At 51.1% G+C, this 19,553-nt stretch overlaps 1 protein-coding gene across 3 annotated transcripts in view; it reads left to right on the plus strand.

The window, feature by feature from the left end:
- The window catches only part of CSNK2A2 (casein kinase 2 alpha 2), a 29,059-nt gene extending 10,517 nt beyond the window's left edge, over positions 1–18,542 (plus strand). Inside the window, exons 3-12 of one of the 3 annotated variants that reach the window (XM_074913759.1) lie at positions 862–963; positions 1,785–1,835; positions 8,200–8,259; positions 10,418–10,501; positions 11,605–11,715; positions 11,925–12,026; positions 12,344–12,444; positions 13,133–13,281; positions 13,473–13,566; positions 16,817–18,542. In XM_074913759.1, coding sequence (XP_074769860.1) covers positions 862–963; positions 1,785–1,835; positions 8,200–8,259; positions 10,418–10,501; positions 11,605–11,715; positions 11,925–12,026; positions 12,344–12,444; positions 13,133–13,281; positions 13,473–13,549 — 837 coding nt within the window. In that variant the 3' untranslated portion in view covers positions 13,550–13,566; positions 16,817–18,542. Of the gene's footprint in view, positions 1–861; positions 964–1,784; positions 1,836–8,199; positions 8,260–10,417; positions 10,502–11,604; positions 11,716–11,924; positions 12,027–12,343; positions 12,445–13,132; positions 13,282–13,472; positions 14,991–16,816 lie in introns of those variants that run through there. The other 2 variants (XM_074913758.1, XM_074913760.1) reach the window with 2 other exon arrangements.
- Positions 18,543–19,553: the final 1,011 nt, after the last annotated feature.

Raw genomic sequence — 19,553 nt, forward strand, 5'->3', positions numbered from 1 at the left:
TAGATTCGGTGACTCACAGTCGGTGATGCCCACACCGGTCACTAGCCAAGGCTCATTAGTCTCACCTCTAAGCTGCCTTTCCTTTCAAGCAGGCACAGAGCTAGTTGTCCTGGGAGTGGATGAGTTACAGAAGCAATTGTTCCTTTGCATTGAAGTGAACCGCTGGATCAGCAGAGTGTAAAAGCTAACCCAACCTCCAAGCCCCTGCCTTGGGAGCAGCTGCTCTTTGTCACACTCTGCAGGGTGGTGTCCAGAGAAAAGCTTACTTTGCAAAGGGTGTTCCTGGGACTGTGCAGGTTCGAGGAGGAGTCAAAAACTGTTTAAAATGTCTGTAGGCTTTAAAAATAGTCATGGTATATGGATACAGTGGCATGCTGTGCAGTTGGGTCTATGCTCTTGGGGTGGTTGCAAAAGACGTGCACATAGTTAGGTGTAGCGGTGTCTGAGCTTACTAGAAATCTTGGTGTTGGAGACTCTTGGGTCATCATTTCATTGGATTAAAGTACTTCTTGGGAAGTGGGTTCGGATTAAGGAGTAAAAAACTGGTTTGTGCTGGTAAACAAGAGAGTGTGCTGAGATTTCCACATAGCAGGCCAAGGTGCTTTTAACCACAGTTACTGGAGTCACAATTATGTTTGGAGTGGTTTGATTATCCCTGATGAGTGGAAAGCTTTCACTGATGAGAGGGAAATCCTAGTTCATACGAGGTGTGTGTCTCTACTTCGTAGCTAAAAATGTTCCCTTGTGAGGGTGGGAGTAGAGAAAGGAGGGGAGGTGATGTGATCCAGTCAAAATTAGTGGCAGAAATCAGTGTTAATTTCTGAAAGGACTCTCACTTCTAATTTCTTTTGTCTATTTAAGCCAGTGAAGAAAAAGAAGATAAAACGCGAGGTTAAGATTCTGGAGAATCTACGTGGTGGCACCAACATCATTAATCTGATTGACACTGTCAAGGATCCGGTGGTAGGTGCCTGTGTGTCACGGTATGTGTGGTGGGCTGGGCTCTGCTCTCAGCTGGGGTTGGGTGCTGCCCGTGCCCCTGCCTTCCCACCAGCCAGGGCTGAGCCGTGTGCAGCTCATTATTGTCTCCTGAGGTGGGTTGGTTTGGATGAGCTCATGTTCTTCTCTGTGATCCTCAGACTCTTTTACAGCCTTTCTGTGTCCTCTGTGAGTTTCCCATGGCTGATGGAGAAGTTTTGTAGCCCTGCAAATTTTCTGTAAGGAAGCAGAGCCTGTAGCCTTACAGCTTCTGTGTGGCACCTGGAAACATAAGTATCTGCCAGAGCAGTTGGATGATAAGCGCTTCGCATCCTTCTGTCCTGCCCAGTGACCAGAGGCCATATCCCTTGATTGCATTGCCACAACTACCCCATTCCTAGGAATTTTTCTCTGACTAGCAGCTGGCTGAAGTTTGTGACTCACAGCCTGCCAGCAGCCACAGGGAGGAAATGGTGCTGCTGAGCACTGGCAGTTCTGGCTGACCTTCCTCCTGCGATGGGCTGTGGAGGCCTTTGCAAAAGGTGACACCTTTTGCCTTTCCCAGTGCAGTCTCTGCTCAGTGGCACGGGGAGGACGGCACTGGTCAAAATGCTGTGTTGGTGCTTGCTGTGTGGCTGTAAGTGGAGCTCGCCTCTGCCTGCTGCGGGAGCAGGGCTGCGTTTCTGTCCCGCACCTGCCCTGCTTTCCACAGGAGGGTTGGGCAAGAAGCAAAAGCTTTCTTGGGTCTCTTGGAGCAAAGAAAGGTCACGAGGGTGTTTTAAACCATGACTTACTTTCTCTTGCAGTCAAAAACCCCTGCTCTGGTGTTTGAGTACATCAATAACACAGATTTTAAGGTGAGTCTGCCTGAGCATGGAGGGGAGAGGCTTCCCACTTCTGTTGAGTGCTGTGATCTTGGGTTGTCAGATAATCCTCGAGACCTAGGGGGGGAGTTCAGAGTTTTCACCTATGTCAGCTTCACCTTCCTTACCCCATGTAAATCAGAAACCTGTAAGTAGGCTATTGATGAGAAAGAATAAAGAGCTTGTGTGCTGAATCTCCTCCCAACTTTGAGCAGTAAGTTCAACAGGTTAGATATTCTTACTCCCCTCTCAATTTAGTAATTGCTGCTGTGCTGTATATTCAGCTCAAGTTAATCCCTGTGCTGCAATGCTTTATTTACAGCAGTGCAGTCGATGGAGGAGGTGACACCTATTTGTGCTGGAATCCTTCAGACCTGGTGACTGTGGGGTGGCAGAGGCTGCAGAGCATGGCTCCTACTGCCTGGGCCTGGTGGTGGAGGACTGAGCAGTCTTGAATACATCATAAGAGCTTTTCTCCTTTCCTGAGCTTATTCTGTGGCTCTTCTGATTTCTGGGGAACTCCAAGTGGTATTATTACTCCTTCCTGAAATGGGAGTCCTTCCATCCAAGTGCAGCTACCACTACCTGTGCTACTGAAATGCTTCTGGCTGGCAGCAGCAAGCTGATACACAAAATGGATATATAATTAGCAACCACACCTATTTAATGGTATCTTTGCTTTCCCTGTGTGAATCTTTACCCTACACCATTAAGTTGGTGGTGGAGAATTAATTGAGCAGTTGCCATTAGAAAGCCAGCAGTCATCCTCTCCTGCACTGTTCAGAGATCTTTTTCATTCCATGTTAGGGGACAGTGCTTTTTAGTTCCTGTCTGTGCTGGAGTGTTATGTAGTTACACTCCTTGTAGGATGCAGCTTCAGCAGATACACCAAACACCCAGAGAAGGACCCTTGGTTGGTGTTGGTGGAAAGGAGGCAGCTCATCAGCTGGCCCATGGACTGTCTCCCCGGCAGCCCTACGCCCTGTGAGGCAGCACATGTTGTTTCTGTCCCTCTAGGATCGATTCCGCGAGCTGAATGCTGCCAGGTGGGACACTGTGCATAGCCAGAGCTGTGCTGGCAGAGGTAGTCTTAGTGATATTTAATCTTGTAGAGACTTCCTGCAGAGGCTAGAATAATAGTAACTTGCAGCAGCGTCTGCCCTGACAGCTCTGGGCAGGGAGGTGAGTGTTGCCTCCATCAAGTAAACAGCCATGAGACTAGCACTATGTGGCGACCTTTCAGGGTAATTAAAGCAGGCTTGGTTTGTCTGGGCTTCGCTGACATCAGTTGAGCTGTTCCAGTGCCATGTGAATGTTGGGAACGTGCCCCTGTGCTTCTCCTGGTGACCCAAAGACTCATCATAAGGCTGATCCTGGAAGTTTTTAACTTTCTATTTAGAGATTTTATTTATTCTTAATATACATCTTGAGATAAAATAGGCTGCTAGGGCAGTGGCACACCTGGCTGAGGATCGCTTTGGGTGTCTCTTAGTCAAAATGTGATTACTCCACTCTTTCATGGCCTTAGAGGGAAAAAAACTATCATCCAAGATATCACCCAGTAACTGAAATATGTTCACAAAGTGGAGCAATAAGTAGTAACTTGAGACTGGTGGCCAACAGGGACTCTTAACTGAAGAATGAGGGCTTGGAGTACGTGGTGGGTCAGCTGTCCCAGCCACGCTAAAAGCCATCGCAAGCACCATCGCAGCCAGTAAGGCAACACTGGTCTGGCCACAGCAGCAGTAACAGTGCTCAGCTCTGGCTGCTGCATTACAAACAAGTACATGATTTTGCAGCAGATCATTTCTAGGCTCCGAGGAGAAAGCCTGGCTCCTTGAGGAAGTCCAGATTCACAGCTGTACATGTCCAAGACAGAAAGTATTGATGCTTTTGATGCTGATTGGTACAAGGCAGGAATAACTTGTCTTGAGAATGCAAGTGTGTCCCCCAGGGCATGCAGTGTGGCTGTTCCTGTTCAGAGCTTATTTGTAACCTGAATTTCACTAGCTATGTATGGGGCGTGTGAGTTGAGTTACACTCCCATGAGCTCTGCTGCCTATTTGGGTAGGTTCTTGGGGCCACAGCTAACTGGGAGATTATAGAACTGCTGCTACTCACTGCCTGTAGATATCTTCTGCTATGCAGAGGCTCCCAAGCTGTCTCTTCCCTTGCTCTGAAGTGCCTTTGCCAAGCAGAAAGTGCACAGAGTAGGTGAGACTGTTTGTGTTGGAGGTCTTGGCTTGCCCTGTATCTCTATACACGAAGCAGCTGGAGAGCACCCAGCCATCGTCCCCTCTGCTCCACATTCTGCTGGAGTTAAGTGTCACATGAGCTAATCCTGGTGACAGGGACCTCTTATATTTGTTTTGAGGCGACGGCTGATGATCTGCCCATATCTGCAGTGACTTCTGATGCAGCAGTACTGACAAGTATCCTGCATCTCGCTGGCAAATCACTTTCAGGGTGTGCGAGGGGGTTCCCAGGGCAGCTTGTGTACAGCAGGTTGTTGCTGACCGCTTTACAGGATGGTGGTTTTCTCTGTCCTGACAGCAAGAGTTGCTCACGAGCTTGGATGTCTCCTCAATTGTCTCCTTTCTGGCAGTTTGTTTCCTTCAACATTTTGCTTAATATTACTACTTTCACCCCTCTGCCCATTCAAACGGCAGATCGCTATTCATGTCTATGCACCCATGAAAATGCCTGCTGGGTTTCCTCAGTTCTTCGTGCACGCACAGAAGCTGCAGTTCTGTGGGCCCTAAGCTATGGCTGGGAACAATCCTGGGTCAGAAGCCCAATTTTATATTCTATGGTTTGGCTATTTTTAAATGACGGTATAAACAGGAGACTTAAGTGATACCTCTCTAGAGCTGATTACATTTTCTTAAATTTACCCAGCTGGGTCCCTTCTGAAAGTGAAAGCTGTGTACTTATATGATGAATTGGAACTAGACTAAATGCATATGCTGCTGAGTGAGGACAGCAGCTTGCGTATGGGGCTAGTGATTCTCTTCAGATCAGCTGTATTATTTGTCACCCGTGAGCACCCAAGCTACTCACAGTCCTCTGCCGTAAATGATAGCTGCACTGCAGAGCCACACAGTCAATCAGTAACCACCAGTGAAATTAAATGTCTTTTGCTAATTGGTTTCAAACTAGAAATGAGGTGCCGGTCCTTCAGCCATACCTGGTACTGAGACTTTCCTTGCCCCAGAGAGGCAAGTCCCTTGGAAGAGAAGGGGGCAGAGCCAGGTCTCAAGGAGGAGTTCTCGGTTGTGTTGGCTATTTCATGCTTAAAATACAGTAGCACATTTGCAGCTGAAGACGAGATGGGCAAGAAAGGCGAGCAATGAAAGGTTGCTTCAGGGTGTTCAGCCTGTCGGAGTTGGGAGAACAGGGGGCTTTTGAGTCAAATCTTCCACTTTGCTTGCACCTCGGTGAATTTTGAGGCCAAGTTACTGTGAGAGGAACTGCAACAAGGGAGGTTCAGACTGGACATGAGGAAAAAATTGTTCCCAGACAGAGTGGTCAGAGAGTGGAATAGGCTGCCCAGGGAGGGGGTGGAGTCCCCATCCCTGGGTGTGTTTAAGGGTCGTTTGGATGAGCTGTGGGGGATGTGGGGTAGGGGAGAACTTTGTAGAGTCGGGCTGAGGGTTGGACTCGATAATCCCGAGGGGCTTTTCCAACCTGAATGATTCTGGGATTCTGTGAGAGAAGTGTGTGTATGGGTTTGATCCTTGTACATCCAAGGTTAGTATAAAAAATAGTTGTTTCCCTGTATAGCTGATACAGAAGTATGAAAGATTCTCCTCCCTTGCATGACTGCTGAGGCTGGGATGCTTTGGGAGCCGTTTCCTTTTCTTTTGCTGCTGCCTGTCCTGCATCCCAAAGCAGCGTCTCTCTCCTCCAACAGCTCCTCGCAGCCACCCTGTTGCTTTGCAGATGCTGCTTCCTGCACGTAGCCAGCTGTGTTGCTCACTCAAGGGAGAAGAATAAGTGTTTAACTCCTGTCAGACCCATGGAGAGGGGACGCATGTGTCTGCCACCTCAGGCACTAACAGGATTAGTTTACGATTGGTTACATGATGTGTGCCAAATTATCACGGAAAACTGGAGAGGGGTAAAGGCTGCCTGTGGGTGAGTTTGGCCTTTTCTCATGCTCTGTAGGGACAAAGGAGACCAAACTAGGTCTCCAAGGCCTTACGTGATCCTGAGTGCTGGGAACTAGCTGAGCAGATGTTTGAGCTGGGTCTGAATGATCTCCACAGTGATGTTTCTGGTGGTTTTACTCCAAAGAGCCAGCTGTAAGAGCACAGCATGGGACATGTGTCTGCTCTCCCCTGCTAGGCTGGGCTGAGGGGATTTGGAGCCCACTGTCAAAGCCTTCATGAGGCAGCTGCTCTGCAGGACCCACTTGCTGTGGAAACCTTGGCTCTGTCCTTCAAAGCCTTCTGCGTTCATCAGCTGCACGCAGCGGGGCTGAGCATGCTCCTGCAGAGGCTGTTCCCTACAGCAAGCAGAGCCTGGCCACTGCTAGCCATGCTGTTGGCCTTGGCACAGAGAAAGGGTCAGAGGTGCTGGGTTTTATAGGCAGCTCTTCTAGGGAAGTCTCTTGAAAGCTGGGTGCCCAACAGCTGCTTCTGCTGAAGGCTATGAGTCGGAGAACCTACAGCATCATGGCCCTGAGAAGAAAGGCATTGGTGCCCCCTTTCCATCCCCTCCCTGCTTCCAGGCAGTGAGAGGCAGAGGAGCCAGGGAATGGGGGAAATGGGGTCTAGCCTTGTTCTGCTACTACCTCTCCTGCCCTCCTCCTTCCCCCGGTGCATTGATGCTGCCAGGTGAAGTTGAACAGGGTAGTGATTCCCAGAAAGATATGTTTTAAGCATCTGTGTCTCCCTATACCATTTGTTACCTAAGCAAGCCATTTAAACTCCTGGAAGGGTTCTGCTGTCCTCTGCTGGCCCTGGGTCCTGCATCAGAGCCATGCGCAACCGGGTCAGGAAATCTATCCCTGCTGTAGCTTCTGGCTATGTCTCTTTTGCTTCCCTGCTCACTTGTCTGCCTCAGTGGATTGCTCCGAAGTGTTAGGATCGTCCCAGCTCATGAGAACACAGTGCAGCTTGTGTCCCAGAGACCATTAAAGCTCTGTCTGTGTAAGTGACTTTTGTATGTTTGTCAGATGATTTCCCAGAGCAGTATTTGGGCTGTTTGGAGCTGGCCCTAAGTAAGGCAGGATCCTGAGGATCTTGGCATGGGCCTGGAGGGGACCCAGGGCCAGAGCTGTTTTCTTGGAATGTGAATTTCAGTCCCTCACTGGGATTTTTGCTGAAGCTGCCAAGTGATGCCTGTGATTGACAGCTGGCTCCACTGCTGCTGCAGTTGGTGATTTGACTGAGCTGTGAGATGATCCTTGTTTGTTCGAAAGGGCAGAAGTATCTGGTCCTACTGCTGCCCTGTGACTGTCCTTCCTTGTCCTGCCCTGGCGTCTCACCTTACTTCCCCTGGCTGAGAGCGCAACTCAGCAAGCTCAGGCTGGCACTGCTGCCAGTGACAGATACAGAGCAGAAGGCAAATTTGGGCCAGTTGTGACCTGGCATGGGAGCAGCAGGATGATTTCTCCAGTGATGGTGCTGGTGGCACAGTGCAGGTTAAAGTGCACCCTGGATATTTGTCCTTTCCCCATGAGTGGCTGCAGAAGGACACAGAGGAGAGGAGGGTGGCAAACCTGTGCTGGCAACAAGCACTTCCCTGAGAGTCTGAGCTGTGCTGTCCTTGGCCCCACAAGCATTTCTGTGCTGTTGAGTTGCATTTGTCTTTATCCTGGGATAGAGTGGAGCCTCTGCAGCCCTGAGGCTGTCTCTATTCTTCGTGCTTCCCCACCCCATGCTCCTTTAGGTTAATGTTTTCCTCTCCCTGCCTCACTTTGAGACTGGAAAGCCTTGCCTATGTGTTCCCAGCCTGCCAGCTCTGAATGCTGTTATCCATGTTGTCAAGTCACCATGACAACTTTTCATGTGAATAGATGGTCAAGATCATCGGGCCCAACTCCAGCATGCTCTGAAGGGCCTGCTGTCTTCTCCTTGGACAGCCTGCCTGTCTTCTGCTGGAAAGAGGTCGTGACAGGTCTGAATGATCCCAGCAGCATTTCATGGGAGCTTTTGCATACTTTCTGGATTTCCGAGTCCTGGCAGGTCTGAGACCAGGACAGCCCTTGGCAGTGGCAGCATTCACAGGGGATCTGGAATGGGATCAATAATTGGAGACAGGTGGGGTGCAGGAAATTAAACTAATCTAAATCTGGAATATTTACTTTTGTTTATTTCTCTCCCCCCCGCCCCCCTCCCCACATCTGTTTCAGCAACTGTACCAGATCCTGACAGACTTCGATATTCGGTTTTATATGTATGAGCTGCTGAAGGTGAGTGGCATTGCATACAGCAGTCTGGATGGGGAGAGCAGGAATGAGAGAGACAGTAGGAGGCCCATGGGACAGTGCTGCTAAGCGGTTATTTCTCTCATGTTCAGTGCAGAATCCATGTCTCATAACCTGGGAAGGTTTGGGAAGAGATCTGGTTACCTGGCTCGTTGCTGTGAGGTATTACAGCCAAACTGGGGACCATTGGCCACCTCCAAAGAGTCACTGATTCCCTGGGATCTGTTCTTTGCCCATGAAGCATTGTGGTTGTTAGTCGCCACGTAGGGCTGTGCTTGGTCTCCCTGTGTCTTTGGCACTGTTGGGCTGCTATGAGGAAAATCATCTCCCTCCCAGCCCAGACCTAGTGCAAGCACCAAGGGGTGCAGGGTGCAGGGCTGTGTAACTGGGGACTCTGTGGCATGTGGGGAGAGTGGAAGAGAGGGATTGCCAGCTCCAGCCTTTCTTCTGCTGCAGTATTCAAATGTAGCCCCAGAAAGTGACTTCTGCCTACTTGGTCGTAGACCTCCGTGTCTCTGGGTGGGGGATCTAGGACATTTCAAGAGCAAGCTGGCCAGCTGGGTGCCCAGTCACAAAACCCCATGGATGTGGTCATGGGGAACAAACCTTATGGTTATGCTGGCTGTTATATGTTGATATAACACTGGCATTTTCCTCTGAGACCTCACAGCCAAAACTCTCCCTGCCCCTCTGACAAAGGGCAAGGAGTGCCCTAGATACCTTCTCTTAACTAGCCTAGCTTGGAAATTCCCATGGAAATTGCTCATGGAGCTGTGTGACAGATCTGTGAGATCCACCTATCTGGGGTCTGTGGCTGCAGGACGCAGCAGGCAACGGGGCATTAGGGAGGGCTTAACAGGTTTTGGCTGTTCTGTGCTGATCTGCTGGAGGAGCAGCTTGGCTGTGTCAGGTCCTAGCAGGGCCTTGGGGCTTCTGGACTGGCACTTTGCAGGTTCCCTGCCTCTGGAAATGAGTGGGACCAGCTGGGGCAAGCTCTTTGTGCTCCAGGACTTCCTGAAATAGATCTAGTGGGCTTGTGAGGGGATTTCTTCTCTGCATCCCCAAGCTTGCTGCCCCTGTCTGCAAGGGAAAAACTTGCTTACCGACGGTTGAAAGGAGTCTGAGGCAGCCTGGGATTAGGGTGGGAGGGGTGATGAGGGTTAGATGATACAGCCTTGGGACAAGCAAGACCCTAGAACAGCTTCAGCTCTGGAGGCAGTTTGTCCAACCTGCTACAGATCTCTCGTACTGGAGATCCCAGGACCACCATTCGCTGTGGCTCCTGTTGGTTGCCAGGCCACGTGTCACTGCAGGGATATTTCCTGAGGCCTTGCTGTGATGGGAGCTGTTCCCTCCTGTGCTTCCCGCTGTGGCAGAGGCCCAAGGGCAGTGTTACTTCTTGGCACTGATGTCTTGGCTATTGAATGACTGCAGGCTGTACCCTCCTTCCATGCTGCTGGACATCTCTGAGCATCTGATAGATGTTGATGGATGGATCTCCCTCCCCCTTGGAGATGAGAAAACAACATTCTCACCCTCTCACTCAAGGGAACAGCTGCATGGGGGGTCAAGTGGTGCAAGATCATGGAGCTGGAGAGCTTATGTGTGCTTCTGCCTTCCAAGCTTAAAGCAGCATCGCCTTCCCTCATGTGCTATCACTTGCCTTTTTGTAAGTGCAGGTTTGGCTTAAATGAACTGGGCAGAGGTGACTTTCTAGCTTAATTGTGTTCTGGGACACAAGTGGAAAGCTGCACTGGAAGGCTACAAAACTGTATGCGTGTAAGAATCATCCCTTTCTGGGGAGAGAGTGTGACCTAGGAAGCACAGGGCTACCCAGGTTGGAGCACTGGGCTTGCCACCAGGTGAGACTCCTCTCTGCATCATGTTCCACAAAGTCTGTGCAGGGGACATGGTTCCAGGACCTGTCACTGCAGTAGGACAAAAGATCAATACAGTCATGTTGCCAGCTTGTCACTTCATCACATTCAGCATAAGAACTGAAAATGCCAGTTTCTTGTGCCAGAATTGCAGCACTTCCTTGGGAACGGGGCACTCTTGCTCCTGACCAGGAACTGTCTGTTGTATTGTTAATGCTGTGCCTGTAGTTACAGACGTGTCTAATATATGTGTGTGTGTCTGCCAGGCCCTGGATTACTGCCACAGCATGGGGATCATGCACAGGGACGTCAAACCCCACAACGTCATGATAGACCACCAACAGAAAAAGGTACTGTGGCACCAGGGCTTAGCGTTTTTCCAGGGAAACTTGAAACTTTGCTGCCTTGGTACCTGTAGCCTGTGCAGCTGTACTTACCCCTTTAACCTTCCTTTACTGGCTCTTCTCCACTTGTGCCAGTGTCAGGAGATGGCTGAAGTCTCGTTGACGAGCACTGCACTGGGAGTCCGTAGCTTGGAGGTTGCTCTTTCCCCCAGGTCATCCATGCTGGGTTTCTTTGCTGAGAAGAGCGTGTCTCCACCTGGCAAGGTGTGGCAGGAGGGTGCAGAGGCCCTGGGCAGAAGAAGGGTGGCCTTGTCTGAAATACACATGGATATTTTTGCATGTGGAACATAAGCTCCTCCTGTAGTACAGCCTGCTTGTCTTGCAGTGGCTTCCTCGCTCCTGGGGCATGTTGATCATGGGAAGCAGTTGTACCCAGCTCACTACCATGGAAGTGGACAGCACAGGAGCCTCCCCTCCCCGCCATGGTACTTGCACCTCATCGGGTGCTGTGTGTACCTCTCTTCCCCAGGGACCTGGGATCTGCAGCAGCAAATTAGTTGCTGGTCCACAGGTCCCTCCCTGTTAATCAGCAGTGGTTGTACAGGCCAGTCAAGATTCATAAGAAGGGGGAAATCTCTTATTAACGTGCTGTCTTTCAGTAACACAGCAGGTAATCCATCCCTTGCAGGGTGTGCTGGGCCCTCTTCCTACCTCATTTCCTGCTGTCAACCCCCAGTTAAAGTCAACACTGCCTTTGACTCAGCCCCTCCTAACAGTGGGATAAGACAGGCTTTTGCCTGTTCCCTAGTAAGCAACAACCTGTCTGCTGTGTTGGTGGGGCCAGTAAGGAGCCAGTTGCCCAGCAGTAACAGTGTGCTTGGACTCAGGAGGCAGAGGAGCTCTTTAAGCTTAGCTTTGCCCCCAGATGGTGATAGGGGAAAGGGAAGAGCCTGACCAGAGCACTGCTGAGAGCATCTCCTATACTCAGCAGCTCCTGCATCCCGGGCTCCATGCTTGCATCCCAGGATTGAGAGTTTTGGCCCGCGTGGCTTCACATAACTGGCTCATCCTGAGGCTCCTGACTCTGTGTCTCTTTATCGCATGTTCAGCTGCGGCTCATAGACTGGGGTCTGGCTGAATTCTACCATCCAGCTCAGGAATACAATGTCCGTGTGGCCTCTAGGTACTTCAAAGGACCGGAGCTCCTTGTGGACTACCAAGTAAGAGTCTGCCTTCTTCTTGCTAGCCAGTGATTGTACTTGTGGTTACACTTTGGCCACCTTTGGGTTGTCTGGTTTTGCCTGCCAGGGCACTGCCTGGGTGGGAAGGAGGCTGTTAGTGAAGTGAAATGGCTGAGGTTACCTGTGTGGTGGGGAACCGGGCTGTGGTGAGCATGCCTTTTCTGACAGCTTCTCCTTTTTCCTCTCAGATGTATGACTACAGCTTAGACATGTGGAGTTTAGGCTGTATGCTGGCAAGCATGATCTTCCGAAAGGAGCCCTTCTTCCATGGCCAGGACAATTATGACCAAGTAAAGACTTATTTCATGAGACATTCATCATCGCCTCATCTCTTTGTATAGTGGGGAGGTTCTGGGGCTCGGACCACCAGGCTGGGAGGTCGTTGCTATGTGCTTAGTTAAGACATCTGGGATTGTGCTTCACTGCCTTGTGCAGGGGACTTGTTTTCTGCACATGTTGCAAAAACAAGTTTCAAGGGAAACAAGGACAACACTCCTTCCATCTGGGATGTTTCCAGAAAGAGAGCTCTTAGATTTGGGCAGCTCTGCCTCTGCAAAAGGGTGGTGGCCTGCCCTCTTGCTCTGTCTCAACATGCCTTTTTTTCCAGCTGGTTCGCATCGCAAAGGTTCTGGGCACAGATGAGCTGTATGGGTACCTCAAGAAGTACCACATAGAACTGGACCCGCACTTCAACGATATCCTGGGCCAGTAAGTGGAGTGAAATGCTGCCTTTTTGTCTTGTAGCAGAGAGAGGGAGATAACCTGTTGTCCATCCCCTTGAAGGACTCTTGGCAAAGGCCTGTTTTGATCTTCTGGGTCTTCTGCTGCTTGCAGGCCTCCCATCTGGCTGCTTATGTCACCTCAGGAGGTCACTGAAATACAGGCTCTTTACTTTTGCATCTGCCATGATCCACAATCCATGTTTCTTCCTTCACCTGCTCATTGACATCCTAGAAGTGGAAAAGTAGACACTGGAGTTGGGTGTGGGCTGAGGGGCTCAAAATCTCCCTGCTGAGATTTCTGAAAAGGACAAGAGGTGGATGGGATAGTGAGGATGGCTTCTCTGAGGCTGGCTGGCAAGGCAGAACACTTCTTGTGCTGAGGATGTCACCCTGCCTGCTGCATGCTGTTGTCTAGTCCCTCTAGACAGAAGGGAATGTGCAATATTGTGCGTTTCCCAGGTGTAGAATATCCACACGACTGTGTACCTAAAGAAGAGTGTTTTCCCACTTTGACAAGTGCTTGCTGAACAGTAGCTTGTTCAAGGAAGAGCTGTAGGCAGCGTCTGTCACCACCATCTCTTCTCAGAAGGGGATAGTGGCAGGTGACTCCCCTGGGACCTCTGGATGCTGCTGTGCTGGTGAGAGGGGGGCAGTGACAGCTGGTCCCTTTGCAGGCATTCCCGGAAGCGCTGGGAGAACTTCATCCACAGTGAGAACAGACACCTGGTCAGCCCTGAAGTCCTCGACCTTCTGGACAAGCTCCTGCGATATGACCATCAACAGAGGCTGACAGCCAAGGAGGCAATGGAGCACCCCTATTTCTGTGAGTCTGTGGAGAAGCTGGGGCCAGATGGGATGGAGAGGGGTCTTGAGTTCTGGGGGCAGATGTCACTCTGTGAAAGCCTTAGCAGCTCTGTGGGCTTTGAGGGAAGTTTCTCTGGAAGGGTTTGCCAGGGTGGAGCTTCCGCTTCATTAAATGCTGTTTCCCCTTCCTGCCTGGTCTGTCTCCTGCAGATCCAGTGGTGAAGGAGCAGTCCCAGCCCAGCTCAGAAAACGCTGTGCTCTCCAGTGGCCTGACAACAGCGCGATGAAGACTGGAAAACGACGGGTAATTCAAGATGTTTACAAATAAAAGCAAAACCTTCGGTCACACAGTGAAGGGAAAAGAACCAAGGACCCCCCCCCCTCCTTCCCCTCCCCTTCATACTCGGCAGAAATCTAACCTTGGGGGGGGGTTATAAACCTCAGTTCCTCTCTGGTGGTTGTGGTTAATGTAACTCTAACCCTGTGGTACCAAAGCCCTGGGCAAATGGTCTTGCAAGAGCTAAATATGTAGTGATATCCCCAGGGCTCAACACAACTGATTCTGGTTCACATCTCTATGGATCCTTCTCTTCCTTCTCAGTCCAGCCTTCCCCACCACGCTGGTGGGGACAAATTGGTTGTTCCACCATCAGCCCTTAGCATGCCTCTTTCTAAACATGCCTTTCTGACTTACAGACTCTGGACGAACCAAATTCAGGCTGGGGGTCAGCAGGTGCAACTCTGTTTTGAGGTCCAAGTCCTACTGCTCACTCTAGGCTTGAATTTGGCCCTTGAATTCCAGTTTCAATTGCGAATGCCAGGGCAGTTGGTGGGAGGGGGGAGGCTCAACAAAAAACAACCCACAAACCCAGCAGCATCTCAGGATTGGTTTGGAGCATTAAAATGAAGTCACTGGTCTGAGTTGCCTGGGTGAGGTGAGATCCCCCCCTCCAGGTGTGTTTGACAAAGGCTGAGAAGAAACTCAATAGACCTGCTTTGGAAACTTGTGAATGTGAGGGCTGTTCTTGCAGCAGGGGAGGGGAGGGACTGTCCAGACTTTCCCACTGAGCTCAGGAAAGTCAGTGTTGCAAGATTTCTTGTGATAGGTGTGCAACCACGTACCTCATGACGTGGCTCCCATGAGAATTCGTGCCAGACGTGGACTTGTGCCAGAGCATCGCTCTGGAGCGGTTCAGCCCAGCACCGCGGGATGGAGGAGCGGAGAGGAGGCCAGGGAGGAGAGCGCAGGGAGGGGGAAGGATCAGCAACCAGCAGCGTGGTCTGACAGGGAGGGGGTTGTGCAGCTACTGATCCAGGACTTGGGATCCCACGTAGTGTTTTAACAAAGTCAGCCATTTGTTGAATTCTGGGGTGCCAATCCTGTTGCGGGGGGTGGGGGGTTCATCTTGTGGGTTCTTTCATCAGATCCCTCGATGGCTTTATAGCCCCACAGTTCACGGTTGCCTCCTCTTCTTGTTCTGTGTGTAACTTCATCAAGTGGTTCTGGTGACACTCAAACCTAGAAGCTGGAGATAGTGTTTTCCCACCAGCACCTAAACACAGAATTTCCTTCTGCGGCATTGTTGAAATAGTTAATTTTTTATAAGGTTGCAATGTTTCTATTTGAAACATCTGTTTACATTCCATATTCCAATAAAGTTCTATTGGCATCGATAGCAGGTCAATCCATTTGTATAATTCACTGAAACCAATAAATATCTATACATCTGAACGTCTGCCGTCTCCAATCTATGGGCTAGCAAGCGAGAGCTGAAGGCACTGCCTCCTCGAGGTCAGGTTGACTCTTCCAGCTCCTCTTGTCTGAGTATTTTGGGATCTCTTAGTCTTTGGTTGCAGTTCTTCATGCTGTCAGCCCTGAGTTTCACTGGCAGATTTTCTGTGCTTCTGCGGGGCTGTAGAGGAGGTGCAAGGCTTTGGGGTCAGCTCTTGTGGTACGTTGGATTCAAACAGCTGCTGCCCGTGGTACTAGCCCCAGGCCTTGTGTTACACGGCTGGTCAGATGAAGTCACTGATGCATGGCTGGAAGTTGGGGGTTCTCCACATGTGCACCCCCACGCTTGTCTCCTGTCAGCCTGGCTGCGTAGCTTTGCCTAAAGATGTGCTGAGCGAGCTCAGTTACCCGTGTCCAGGCTGAGGCGTTGGGCTGTGCTGCCGTGCCCTCACTAGCATTAACTCTCCTGCAGATGCTGCTAAAGGCATTGGCCAGTGTTTCCAGCCCTTTGTCCTTCCATCTGCAGGCCTGGCAGAATGAGAATAGGCAGGAGTGGATGTTTCTCATGTCCTGTCCAAGTTGCTGTGGGACAAAACTTGCGTTTTCCAGCTCTCTGTGTTGACATTTCCAGCTTTCAGAGAGCCAAGGCGGGGGGGGGGGAGGAGAACAGGCTCGTTGTGAGAAAGTTGATAGGTAAAAAACGTTGATCATTGTATGTGAGTGCTTGACAGCGTCCTGACCTGATGGTGGAGTTTCAGGATGGTGCTTTGGGAAGTATCAGTTCTGTAAACCTGAGTTAGAAATTCTTTCCTCGTACCCTCAAGCAGAGGAAGAGAGATGCTTTTCCCAGCAAGTGAAATGAGTAAATGGCTTTCCCTGGTTGCAGTAACCAGAGAGGCTGGAACAACCTGCCCCATATCTCCCCATATCTCTCCTCCAGCTCTAGGGTAGGATGAACTGTGACAGATTCATCCCAGAGGGAAACAGCAGCTGAGCAAGTAGCCCGGGAGCGAGGAGGCTGTGGAGTCTTCTGGACCCAGGGTGGTGTGGACGCTTGGCTCAGCTTGGGCCAGTTCCTCTCCACACCCACTAGACCTTCCAACACTCAGAGCAGGAAAACCTGCTCCCCTCTGGACTGTAGCAAAAGAATTGTCCTGCCTGTAGGGACAATCGGGAGCTGGAGAAGACAGTATCTTGTCCTTAGGAAGGAAGGAGACTGGGGAGCATGCATCTTCATATGCTTTCTCCTGGAGAAAGTTGGGAGAGTCCTGGAGCACATCCTGGCCATTCAGCCAGAGGTAAAGTGGAGGTTTGGCTGGGTGCCTTGTAAAAGGAAAGGCTCAAAACCAGAACCATGGCAGCCGTGGAGGGTTGTGGCAGGAGAGGGATGCAGTAAGCAACTTCCCAGGCTAGTCCGTGCCTGTTGCAAATGTGCTGTGGCATGACAGCAGCCGTTAGTGGGACTAGAGGAGATGTTTGTGGCAGCAGAGGGAGACGTGACACAGGAGGTTGGGGAGAGAGCATCCAAACTTTCTGGCTGCCTGCCTGTCAAAGTGCTGCTTTGCTGGACTGCGTCTCTCCCTTGCCTCGCTCAGCCCTGCCTTCCCCTTCCACCCTGCCACCCCTTCCAAAGCAGGCTGAGGATCTTCTACTGTCCCCACACCCAGAAGGCACGGAGGGTGCAGCCCGGCCTGGCTGGGAGCGGTGTGGCAGGGCATGGGACAGCCTGCCCAGCCATCTCCTCCTCACCCGGGGCCAGAGGCGCTGTGTTGAGCTGGCAGTGTCCTGTGACGCTCACCTCCCTCCTCCCATCTCTCCTCAGGTCTGATGCTGTTGCTCCCAATTTTCCATAAGCAGAGTGAGAACCAAATCAAACATCTGATCGGCACATGTTGAGTGACGGCGGGCAGCCTGTGTGCACGGGCAGGGCTGAGAGCAGGGCAGCGTTCCTGGCTGGACGGTACTTGTGTCTTTATGACTGCAGCCCTTCCCTCTGAGTGTTAAAGGTTCTTCTGCCTGGTTCCTTGTTGAGCTCTTCCCGACCCAGAAAGCGTGGAAATGTGAAGGGTGTGCAAAGCAGTTCTTGGTTAGTTGTTCCTTCCTGCATTTGGGCTGTTCCCCCCAACCTCTGGCAGACCCTGGTTAGCCAGCTTGCACCTGCATTTGCCAGGGTGTGGGGGTGGCAGGGGGTGTAGTATCAAAACGGGCAGTTCTATATTATAATTAAAAGAATTATATATTATTGAATAAAAGTTTTAAAAGAAGAATATGAGGAGGAGTATTCCATGGGGAGGGAGCTGTGGGGCAGGAGCAGCCACACTGGAGAATGCTGGCAGCATGAGCCGTTTCTTGTGCCCTGCTAGGACAGGCTGGGCGAGGCGAGCAGGAGGAACTAGTTGTACAAAATCACCATCTGCAGAGGCAGAGGAGCTGCTTGCCAGCTTTGGGGGTGTCCCTCCGTAGGCCCCCACACTCTTCTGGAGGTGCCTGCCTGGGTGGTGGCCTGAGTGCTGATGCTGGTACCTGCTTTTCCCAGCCCATGGGCCTTGGGCATGGCTCTGTCTCTGCACTCCAGGAGCTCCCACCTCTTCCTCTTTCTTGGGCTGAGACTGCTCCTCCTCCTCCCCAGCACTGTCACTGCAAAGCCCTGAGCTTAGAGCTCCTGCCTGTGGGCCTCTGCACTGAAGGAGTTCCCCTGCAGACATGGTGCTTCACCGGCAGCTCTCGGGAGAGCCTGCTTGGAATGCTGGTGGTTGTCCAATCTCTGCTCTGCTCTTGTATGTTAACAGACCACTTGAAACTCTGGTCTAAAACCCTCCAGCTGGACTCTGTATGACTGTACACATTCATTCTCTTCTGTTGTACCATTCCTTCACTGCCCATGTGTTTTTCCCTACACAGTTTTCCTCTATAGTGAAACTGCTCAGCCTGAGCCTACCTCTGAGATAAAGCTCTTGACTGGGAAAGGCAGACCTATTGCCAGTTCCCAGGGCAAAGAGCTCAGATGAGAGGAGCTGTGGGCTCCTGCTGGTACAGTGCTGCTCTTGCCCAGCCCTGGGCAGTGGCCAAAGTGGAAATGCAGGAGTGAGTCCTCGTACAGAGCCTGTTGAGTGGTACAGGTGGGGATTTGCCAACACTGTCTTCATACATCACACCTGGAGATGTGCTGATGTGGGGGCCAGATGTGGACATGTACATCAGGTAAATTCAAGCTCCTGGTGCCATGAGGCCCATTCCTGAGGCATGGTGTAATGATAGCCTTGTCGTATCCAGGACTCTGCCGATCTCTGGCGTCTAAATTCAGCAAGACTTTTTTCAGTTGGTGAAGATCGGGCCAGTGGGGAAGAGCCCATGGTGGAGTCCACCTGAGGTTCACATGTGCTGGGCAGAAGCAGCGCTTTGGGAATGCACCGAGCTGAGTCCCTGCGGCATGGTGTTACATCCAAGTGCTGTTGCTACCTCAGCCATCCCTCTGCTGATGCTGTTGGGTCATGCCTCCCATTCCCACCTGCTGCCTGCTGCAGCCCATCCTCTCCAGTTCAACAGTTTGTCTCTAAAGGACGCTCTCAATGGCTCTTTTTAACTGTTGCTTGTCAGAAATAAACTCTTCTTTGCCTGCCTGTTTTTTGTCTCCAGTTTGTCCTGAGTCAGAAAGGTTTTGTTCATTCTCACCCCATGACATCCATTGCACAGTGGTCCCGTGAAGGCACTGTGTCCTGCTTCCTGGACTTTCTCTACCAAAGACCTCCAGCACACGCTGGCACTGTCTGCTTCTGCACCCACTAACGTTTAGACCCCTGTTCTCTTCTGATCCCTTGCGCAGCAGCAGCCCAGCCTCCTCCTCCTCCTCCTTCAGCACTGCTCAGAGCTCAGCCAGCATGAGGTCCAGTGCCTTTATCCAGGTTCCCTCAGCACCCAAAGCCCCTTCTGCACCTGCCTCCCCTCCCATATGGTGACTATGGATCTCCTGTCCAATTCCCTTTTTGGTTTCCTCATTACAGCTGCCCTTCATCCAGTCCTGCACGCGCAGGAAAATCCAGGCTGGGATAGATGACTGGAGTCATCTCGAAAAATCCCAGGATCTCACACTCCTCGCAGAAGTAATTGCTTTTTTCTCACTTTTGCCATGCAGTGAAGGCTTTTGGCTCACAAAGGTACTGGCTAAATCCAGTTCTGGTTTTACTGGTCCAAGCACTGGCCTTTCAGCTGGGCCACACAGCCAGCCCAAGGCATCTGCTCTCCAGCAATGGCTTAACCTGAGAGGATGACAGCCCAGGTTAGGATTTCCCAGGCCATGAACTTGGACTGTGTGCTCCAAGGCAAGCACAGACTTGTTGATCCTGGAGAGGATTTTGCTCTAGCAACTGCACCCAGGAATGTGAAACTTCAGAGGGGCAACATTTCAGGAGCTTCCTGAGATCTCATTCCTCTGAAGGCATCAGATTGCTAGGAACAGTGCTCAGAAGGCGTCTGAAAGGCAGGAAATGCTTTAGTGGACAGGTATTTCTGGAGCAGGCCACCTCTGCTCACTTCTTGGACTAGATTATTCTCTTAGGATG

This window comes from Athene noctua, chromosome 9, assembly GCF_965140245.1.
Source record: "Athene noctua chromosome 9, bAthNoc1.hap1.1, whole genome shotgun sequence".
NCBI lineage: Eukaryota > Metazoa > Chordata > Aves > Strigiformes > Strigidae > Athene > Athene noctua.